This window comes from Macadamia integrifolia, chromosome 2 (genome assembly GCF_013358625.1).
Source record: "Macadamia integrifolia cultivar HAES 741 chromosome 2, SCU_Mint_v3, whole genome shotgun sequence".
Taxonomy (NCBI): domain Eukaryota; kingdom Viridiplantae; phylum Streptophyta; class Magnoliopsida; order Proteales; family Proteaceae; genus Macadamia; species Macadamia integrifolia.
The window spans coordinates 31891273-31901404 of NC_056558.1; the positions used below are offsets into that span (position 1 = coordinate 31891273).

The window sequence follows — 10132 nt, forward strand, 5'->3', positions numbered from 1 at the left end:
TGACTCATAAGCACCAATCAAATCGGTATTGATACCAATACCTAAATCGTCCAAACAGGATCCATCACCCAAAACAATCAAACAAAAATAAATTTCACCAGTAGCCTCATCTTCACAAAAGCAACGAAACAAAAGCTGAGCTTCAACCAGTTCCCAAAAACACACTAATAAACCCTAAAACACCATCAAACAAATATAAATTGCGAACGCCCTGCACGGGGGGCATAAATGCTGCCCCCGACAGCCGCTGTAGTCTTTGTGAGAGAGGCAGACACCCATTCCTGTTACACATCAATGGCTGATTAGACAGTACGTACTTAAGCTTTACTCTCCCTTATCATGGTCACTCCTCCCTAAAAACAACCAAAACAGAGAGAGAAGATATACCAGATCAGGAAAAGAAGAAAAGGTTGCTGCAACTGGAGGTTAGCCCAACTGCTGTAAAAGCTGCTTAATGGTGGTACTCTATAAGGCTTGAAACATACAGAACCCTTCCCCTGTTTAAAGTGCTGGTCACTTAATACGTAGCCCTGCACCTTTAAACATAGCCCTCATTTGCTTCTACCTATGTGTTATGCTTGAGGCCTATGTGTATGTTTTGAGGCCTCCTGGCCGTCAACTTTATAGTACTCTTTAATCTTTATTGCCACTGCCACTGCCACTGCTACTGCTGCTTGTTTTTTTTTTTTTTCCTGTCCCGTTTCTTCCATATTATATTACTTCCCAGTTTTCAGTTAAAGGCAAATTACCCTTTTTTTTAAACAGTGAAGACAATTAAGTATGCAAACCTGCTGTATTCTTTTGCATCTCCCTCCTTTTGCCCAGTAAACCTTCAATGGACTTCATCCAAAACTCTCACACCCACACCCACAAATGCTGGTTCCTCTGTTGTTGTAAAAACAATCTTTTTCATTGATAATTTTATTGAAAATAATGTCATAAGGTGATATATACCATGGTGAAACACATCTCATTTCACACAGAAGCAGAGTTTCTCAATGTGAAGACCTGTTCCTAAACTATAAGTTTCCAAAAGGTACAGCAACCAAAACAATATATGTAAACAATGTACAGTTCTTGTGGTTATCATTGAGATGCCCTCCTTGCAAAATTGAGACAGCAAAGGCATACTTCATAGTTTTTCAAAAAAATAGGTGTTATGTAAGCAAAGAATCATCTTCAATCTGTCCAGCTAACTGTTCCAAGACTGAGTATATTTCATCCTTGGAAGGGTGAAACCAATCAGAAGCAGTAAATGAATGCACCTTGCCCCCGATTTCAACCCAGCTAATGGCTTTTTCTTTTCTCACTTGTCTCTTATTCATAAGATGCCTCACCTTCTCCACTGATTCCCACCTTCCAACCGCAGCATACATGTTTGAAAGCAATACATAAGCTGGAGAGGAATGAGGCTCCAACTCAATAAGTTGTTCAGCTGCTTTTCTTCCCAATTCTATATTCCCATGAATTTTACAAGCACCAAGTAAGGCATTCCAAATTCTATTATCTGGTTTAATAGGCATCTTTGCAAGCAACTCTGACACCTCTTTGAAACGTCCAGCACGACCCAAGAGATCAACCAAACATGCATAATGCTCTTGGGTGGTAACAAAGGTTTTGTCCTTGGTCAAGGATTCAAAATAACCAAGCCCTTCATTCACAAGGCCTGAATGGCTACAAGCATTTAGAATTACCACCAAGGTGACCTTATTAGGCTTTATTCCTTCTCTCACAAGGTCACCAAATAGTTGGATAGCCTCTTTGCCACAACCATGTTGTGCCAAGGCCGAAATCATTGTGTTCCACAGAACCACGTCTTGCTTATTACCTATACGATGAAACACCTGTAGACTAACTTCCAAACATCCACATTTTGAGTACATATCAATGAGAGAGCTTACAACTATCGTATTAGGTCTGAAGTGACTCCGCACCAGATAACCATGGATTTGTTTACCATGTTTGAGTAAAGCAATGCTGGCACAAGCACAAAGACTACTACTGATGGTGAATTGATCTGGTTTAATGTGCATCATCATCATCTCTGAGAAGAGGTCCAGTGCTTCGTGCTCCAAACCACCCTGAACATACCCAGATATCAAAGCCGTCCATGAAACAGGGTTCTTCTCTGGCATCTCATTGAACAAATTTCTAGCTGATTCGGTATCCCCTGACTTGGCATAACCTGAAACCAATGTGGTCCAAGCAAGAACATCTCTTGTAGGCATATCATCGAACATCTTCCTGGCATCACCAATTACCCCGCATTTCGCATAAGCATCCACAATAGAGCTTGAAAGAACTACATTAGATGAGAATCCAACCACCAAAACCTGAGCATGAACCTGCCTAGTTACGTCCAAATCCTCCAACTTCACACAAGCAGTCAGAATACCAGCAAAACTGAACTGGTTAAACCCAAGAGAAGAACGACGCAACTGTGCATAAAATCTAAAACCTTCATAACAAAACCCATTCCGTGCCAGGGCAATTATCATGGTATTCCAGGACACAACATCCTTCTCAGGCATTTTGTCAAACAACTTCCTTGCAGGTTTCAGCATCCCGAGCTTGGTATAACCAGCCAGCATATTGTTCCAAGAGAACAAATTTCTCACAGGCATCTTATCGAACACTCGTCGAGCTTCCATGTCGTCACCACATTTAAAGTACATACCGATCAAATGGTTAAACAAAAAAGTTCCGGGGTGTTTGAGGCCAGTCAGTTTCAAATGGAGGTGAACCCATTTGCCCTCTCGAAGGGATCTAGAATTGGCGCACTGCCGCAAGAGAAAAGCAAGCGTCCGATGGTCTAAACGCAGGCCCCGGCGGGACAGCAATTCTAAAGAGTAGACAGTTTCTTTGAGTTTGCCCTGGTAACAGAGGTCGACAACGTTCTGAACAACACAAGGGCGGGTTTTGGTTCGAAGGGTTGAGAGAAAGCGATCAGGGTAAGAAAGCGATCGCATTGCTGAAAGAATTGATCATGTGAGAGCATCTTTTCATCAGCCGACTCTGATTCAAAAGTCAACACTCTGCAATTGAGATTCCGGCATAGTAAGGAGACGAAGCAGACGTCTAAACCCTTTTGTACGGCTCTCTCCGAAAGCTTGAAACTTTGAAACTCGCGAAGTTACACCGATCTTATCTCAATTCCACTGTCAGAAATGTTGTACGTCTTTGTAATATCCCATTCAAAATCACAACTTTAGAATTTGGGAGAGAGAGAGAGAGAGAGAGAGAGAGAGAGAGGGAGAGATCGGTAGAGAGAGAGCCACCCATAACATTATAGATCTTGAAACTTGAAAGCAAAAATCTGAAATGAAGCAAAAAGTACAGCAGGAGCTCAAACACTGACTTGACTTATCGCTTTCTTCTGTGCGACTTGCAGTGCAACAGTAGATTTTTGAGTAATTTTAGTTTCAATTTGAATTTAATTAGTGAAACATAAAAGATGATTATGAAATGAGCTTACAGAATTTATCACTGACGACGGAGGGTGAAATCCTTAATCAATGTGCTCGATTGGGTCCTCTAGCGCCACTCCCTCTCGCGCGTGAGAGCTCGCTGCACTTTAACAGCCAGTGCCTACTGCCTAAAGCAGTGGGATTTCTTTGCAAGTGGGGCATTTACATACACATTCTTCTCATATAGGGCTGGAAATCATATTTAAAAAAATGGGATTGGATGCTTATGTGCCATCCCTAATTGGTACTCATGCTGATGTAGTGGTCACGACACGTTACACTATGTGTGGGGAGGTAGACAGACATCTAACCATGGGCAGGGATGGTCTTTTTGGTACCCTTCTACCAGGTAAAGGGGCACCAGACTGCGTTAGGGATTTTTTTTTTTTGGACTGGGGGAGGGAGGAGATGGCTGTTGAGCAAGCAACATAGAGAAACCAATAAATTGTGATAGAATGTTCTCATACATAGAAGGGTAGAGAAATAAGGTCACGTGAGGAAGAGAGATAAAAGGAGATAGAAGGAGATAATGATATCGGTAGACCACCTTTTCGGATTAGAGTACATTTACATTTTTTGTTTTTTGACAAGGGATATATAATCTTTCATGCAAAACCATTGGAAACATGGGAGATGGCATCTCTAAGTTCGTAAACAAGGGACTCCATGTGAAGGAAATAGAGTGAGATAGATTTCGAATTCATAGTCGAAAAACCAAGTTTGACAGGTGAGCCGTACGAGTCAAGACAAAATTTTGAAAACTTGGTCAAGACTTGATCGAGTTAAAAATGATCCTAGGGTGTTTCACATGCCTGCTTCTTTATACCTAATGTGTTTCACACGTCTACACACATGAACATTGTTTACTCATTTATTCAAGGAAAGAAAAAAATAAAATAAAAAAAGAATTGAGGATGTGAGGAGGCTTAGTGCACCTGTTAGGCATAGGGAGTCTTCCCTTCTTGTAGCTTCTACACCACTCTTCTATTGGACTCAGATCGCCACTGAGAGGGGGTGAGTCAATGGTGTCTAAAAACTTAATTCCAACTTGTTAATTTCCTAAACTTACTTGCTAATATCACAGGCAGACACACACACACATACACACACGAAATGACTATCACCAGATAACCCACCGTCCACAAACCATCTTGTATAGCACACATCCACAAGCACACAAACCACAATCCAAGAGGATGCATGGTTCGACAATGTACCTACTTCCATGGTGCAAATGGTAGTTTGTGCTACAACCCACATCTTACCATAGTACAATGCATAATACAAAGATTCAACTGCACCAAAGGTCAAAAGTCACAACCCCAATGTTTATTTAGCTACAACTATAAGGAAACATATACCCCCCTCCCCCATTGAGCATCCAATCAATAGCCAATGATCACAATAAAATTGGCTAATACAAATTTCCCTAGTTACAAGCTTATACATATAAAATCCCCACCGCAATACGATACAAATATTTACTTAGGAAATATGTCAACACCTAGCCTACAGTGAAATAAAATACTAGGAGATTTGTCAAATGGGTTAACTGCAAAGCTGAGTAACCTCTAGAAATGTTTTCAACTGGATGTCTTCAATCACTGAAGCACTCCATTTTCATATTCCTTCCTCTTTTGTTTCTCCTCAAACCCAAGCACGATATCTGTTGAAGCATTCATCTCTTTTGCCTGATTACACTGACTTGCTTGTAATCTAGAAGAGGCATAGTCTTCTTGTGGAGGATTCAATACATCTTTCATTTCTGTGTCATTTGCACTTAGTTTCATGAATTCTTTATTTACACTATATTCTTTTTTAATAAAATTATGAATCCCACAACATGCAATTAATATTGATGATTAGTATTTCAAAGAGAACGAATGCATTTGTTTTAAAATCTGGAATTTGTTTTTCAAAACCTCAAATATATGTTCAATGACATTCCAAAGAGATGAATATTTGAAGTTGAATAAGTTTTTTGCTGTTCTTGGGGATCTTTTGGACCCTTTGTAGTTAGTTAGATGATATCTCTCACCCCTAAATGGTGTCAAATACCTAGTTTGACTTGCATACCAAGAGTCGACAACATAATACTTTCCCACAAACAAAAGATTATGTATTATTAAATATAAATCCTAATTAACTAATACATAATGATCATATGGCTTCTTTTTCTTCTACATGTTGCTAAGTTAGCTTAGAATCAAGCTTGGCACATAAATAAGGGAGAAAAGGAGTTACCGGTTCTTAGCAAAATAATGCTACTATTGGTTTCACAAATGGAATGCAATCCTTGTAGACTTGCACCATTCTACTTTACGAAATATAACTTAAATTTAAAAAAAAAAAAAAAAAAAAAAAAAAAAAAAAAAAAAAAAAGGGAAGAAGAAGAAGAAAGAAGATTTATCCATTCCGACTCATTGAGGTTGAAAAATTAAGACATGATTTTAAAGGATGACAGATGAAACATACCCAAAAAGTTTCTCTATGTGAGGTAAAGGTCTATATCTTGTTCTTGAACTTTCTGAACTTTCTCCCTTCCAAATATGGCTAAAAGTGAAACAAAGTGTCAGCTTCCCAATTGACAGTATAAGATTGCCATCAAACTCCTTTGCTACCTCCACATGAGACAATACCAGGAAGAAAGCGATAAGAGGGATAACAAAGACTACTAATATCCCTCCAAATCTGATTAGTGAAGCTACATTAAGAGAAAAAAAAAAAAAAAAAAAAAAAAGGAAAAGAAAGAGATGATCTCGAGATTCCAATCCTGTCCAACAAATCGAAGCAACAGAATGGAGGAACCTGGACTTTGTCTGATCCGGTCTGCCATTGGGATAGCATCAACAATGCACCTCCAAGATGTGAACGATTGACACGGGATGTGACCACTAAACCACACTGTAGGGGACCAAACCCACCGTAGGAGAGCATTGACGGATTGAATCCTAAGCTAATACTAACTTGGAAGAAAAGACTCGTGAGTGAAGCCTTCCAAATGACACCATGTAATTCAAATGCCTACAATTTTTTTTATTAGAAAAAAATGAAAAAAGAAAGAAAGTAGAGGGATGGTTACAGCACTCCTGAGTGGGTGCACAGTTTAGCAATTGGTGAGGGAGAGATGCCTTTGCTATGGAGGCAAAGTCCTCTACCAAGTCATTAGAGGGTTTGAGGTGGCAAGTAACATTAGACATGGATTTATATACATTCAAAAAGAGAGGTGCTACGCAACACTCAATGGCAAAAAAAAAAAAAAAAATTGTCCAGATTAAAAGTTAGCCGTTGAACTGCTTTAGAATAGGTCTAGATGTCCTACACAATCCGCCCCCACTCCTGTGCAAGCTGTGCTCCAAGTAAGATAGCCTTGTCGCCTCTTTCAGTGATATTTCCTGTCAATAGATAGTCTGTTATTAGTATGTTACCCCATTGTGTAAGATTCCCATGGCCCAACTGACCATTGTTGATGAAGGATTGGTGAATAAAGCACAAATCATTATGGTGGAATTACCTAATGTGAGTGGCGTGAGGAAATGGGATTGGGAATAATTACCTGCTATCATGGGGATGAACACGAGTATTTGTGAATTGAGTGGATCCATTTTAATGCAGGCTCAAGGATTTTACACGGATTTAGTTTTTCTTTGTGGAATATAATCCGATTTCTATGAGAGCAAATAAAATATCATAGAATTATAAAAACTAAGAAGAAATATTCAAGATTATTATGTGGAATAATATTAGAGTTAAAGAAATACATAATTATTTGCTGAAAAGAAGCAGCATGAAGGGCGGCAATATGAAAACCCAAGGGGCAAGCTGCCCAGATTCGTTTGATAAATTCACAGGAAAGGAAAGTATGCCATAGGTTTTCATGTTGGGAGTTGCATAAGACGCAAATAGTCTCCATAGGCACCCACTTTCCTAAGACATCCAGAGTCGGGATTTCTCCATGGGAAACTCTCCAAAAGAAAATCTTAAATTTTGGATGGAGATGGAGTTTTCATAAGAAATGCCACCAGTGTGAGCATGGAGACAAGCATGAACACCTGTTGGATGATCCAATGAGATTAGTAGGTGTATTAGAACTCAAAAATTGAACAATCAATTTAGTGATTAGTAGGTGCCTACAATTTGGGATAGCAGCCCACACCTCAAGAAGGTCCTCTTATTTCGTGGGACAAGAAATCCACTGACAATTTCTCAAAATAGACTCCACTAACATCAATATCTAATCCAACTTCGTTTTTGATAGACATGGTCATTGGATGTATTTAAGAGAAGTCTAACGCTATGTTTGGAAGCCAAGAAAAAAAAAAATTGAATTTAAAGAGAGAGAGAGATAGATACATAAAAAAATCATTATTTAGTTATGGCTTTTGTTTTATTATATCTTTTGTATTATATATATATATATATATAGGGACGGATTTACTTGTACCACAGAGCAGAAATCCACTGTCACATACGGTCTCTACTTAAATCGCAAATGTAAAGATGAGGAATCAAACCTAAGACCGTACGTCTATTCACACAAACCCCAATATTTCACCCTAACCGTCTGAACAACCCAAGAATAAATATAAAATAATGAGGAAAGTAAGACCTCACTATTACACCGTGGTCTTTAAAAAGCCTAGTAGTAACAAAGAAGGGCGGTTCATAGAACACTGTAGCCCTACTAGTCCATAGTGCTAGCATCTTTCTTCTGATGATAATTGAATTGGTTTGACTGACACATGATGGAAGGGTGCCTATATAGCTTGAAACTTTTTTTGGCAAGTGTATAGCTTGAGACTGAAGAGAAGTAAATAAGGAATACAATTCATGAACCACTATGTCTACTACATGACATGTCATGTAGATAAACGCAAATGATTGAAGGAAGGGGAGAAACAATTTATTTGTCCAGCGTTAATGTGGAGTCCTAAATAAATCCTATGACCCCTTCCTTGTATTGTGCCTCTTCCATTGGAACAATTTTTCCTGGGAGTAAATTCTACGCTTCATGATACTTTTGATTTGTTCGATATGTTGAAACTTAAAATCCATACTAGCCCCACCCCTCAAAGCCTTAAATTTTAAGAGGCTTCTTAAAAAAAAAAAAAAATTAAAAAAAAAAAAAAAATAATAATAATTTTAGGAGAAGGTTTTCAATTGTTGAAAGGGTGGCGAGTTTCTCTAGTTTAGATATGTCAAGTTTCAGTTTCAAATATGTGTTTCAAATGATGAAAATTTCTAGTGAAGAAAAATTAGAAGTTTATTTTTTAAAAGAAATGGATGACTAAAAATACAAGGGAATATAAAAATACATGAGAATGTATTTGGTTAAAGGGGAAAATAAGCTTGAAAGGAAGTGTGCAAGAAGGGGTGAAATGATCGTCTTGCCTCTCATGAAAGGTGAAAATCTCACCACTGTTGCTGCTTCCCTGCAGGCTCCCAACGTAAGGGTCACACTGAATTTCAGGAACCCTCTCCTTGATTAAATATGAGCATGAAATTTGGCAAGTGATCATACAGTTGAAAAAACCAATTCACCCTTCATGTGGCAAAACTTGGTATTGGACTAGAGAAACTCCTTAGTTTTGTTATGCTTGAAAAAATTTTTTCCTTATTACTATTAAGGATAAGGATTTCTATATGCTAGAGTGCAGTTTCTCACCAATAAAGAGGGGGTGAGAGATTAATCATCCAATAACGAGTTGAGAGAGAGTGATGTGAGAGAGTATGCACAGGAACCTACACACGGTTGTCATGGCAATCCTTTTCCCTTACTATTATCAAGAAAATCTCCCACAAAATAGAACTTTTGAGGGAGTATATATTGTTGACAAGGTCTGAAACTTTCTTTGAGTTGAACCATCTGAATCAAGTTTATGAAAGAAACAAAGGACTGTCTGCATCAAATTGCCTGACCCAATTGGATAAAGATCATCAATTGTTGTGTTGTTGCATAACTATTTTACGTTTCTGAGAATTTCATTTTCTTCTTTCCCTAAATTAATAAAGTACCTCTAGCTCAATTAGAATTTAAAGTACCTTCCGGCTTCTTGTTCTTCATATCAGCGTATCACTCAGATGTCTGCTAGTACAAGTTAGACTTATAGAAGATCGTTGGATTTATATATATATATATATATATATTTGCAGTGTGGCTTAAATTCGAAATAATTTTATGGGATGAAGAATGCCAAGTGATCTTTTTGCAATAAGATCGTTGGATTTATATATATTTGCAATGTGGCTTAAATTCGTAATATGTTTATGGGATGAAGAATATTAAGTGATATTATTCTCTACACCCTCCAAAGGTGGAGTGCACGTATAGACATCCAGTAAAGAGAACATAATGAAATGGAGGGCTCATTTCCCGAAACTCATGAGAGGGCATAGGGAACATGATCAGCAGTTTATCTTCTTCTTCTTTTTTTTTTTTTTTTTTTTTTGACTTATTTGTTGGGGGCTGTCTAGGTGTTCCTTGCACGAGACCCACAAGGATTTTTTTTCCTCTTACTTTTTTTTTTTTTGGTAAATATATTTTTCCCTCTTACTTATCATTCTTTCGTAACTTCTCTTTTTGTCCTTTTTCCCTTTGGTCTTGTGATGATTTGGTCTCTCATTTGCAAGTTGCTTCTTTTCTTTCATTGCTGTCTTAGTGTCAT

The 10132-nt window shown here is 38.1% G+C and overlaps 1 protein-coding gene across 2 annotated transcripts; it reads right to left on the reverse strand.

Moving 5' to 3' along the window:
• On the reverse strand, positions 1–3639 carry LOC122092592 (pentatricopeptide repeat-containing protein At2g21090). 2 transcript variants are annotated; one of them, XR_006144234.1, is made up of 2 exons: positions 388–3639; positions 1–281 (listed from the first exon to the last, which is right to left on the reverse strand). XR_006144234.1 is itself a non-coding variant. In XM_042662828.1 (2 exons), the coding sequence occupies exon 2, from the start codon at positions 2967–2969 to the stop codon at positions 1158–1160; it is 1812 nt and encodes a 603-aa protein (XP_042518762.1). In that variant the 5' UTR covers positions 2970–3316; positions 3476–3639; the 3' UTR covers positions 1–1157. The 2 variants fall into 2 exon arrangements, 1 of the variants encoding a protein (XP_042518762.1); XM_042662828.1 differs by having other exon boundaries at positions 1–3316; positions 3476–3639.
• Between the last annotated feature and the right edge of the window lie 6493 nt (positions 3640–10132).

Excerpts from the sequence above, each read along its gene's own strand:
- LOC122092592 (XM_042662828.1), bottom strand. The coding sequence starts at position 2,969 with ATGCGATCGCTTTCTTACCCTGATCGCTTTCTCTCAACCCTTCGAACC.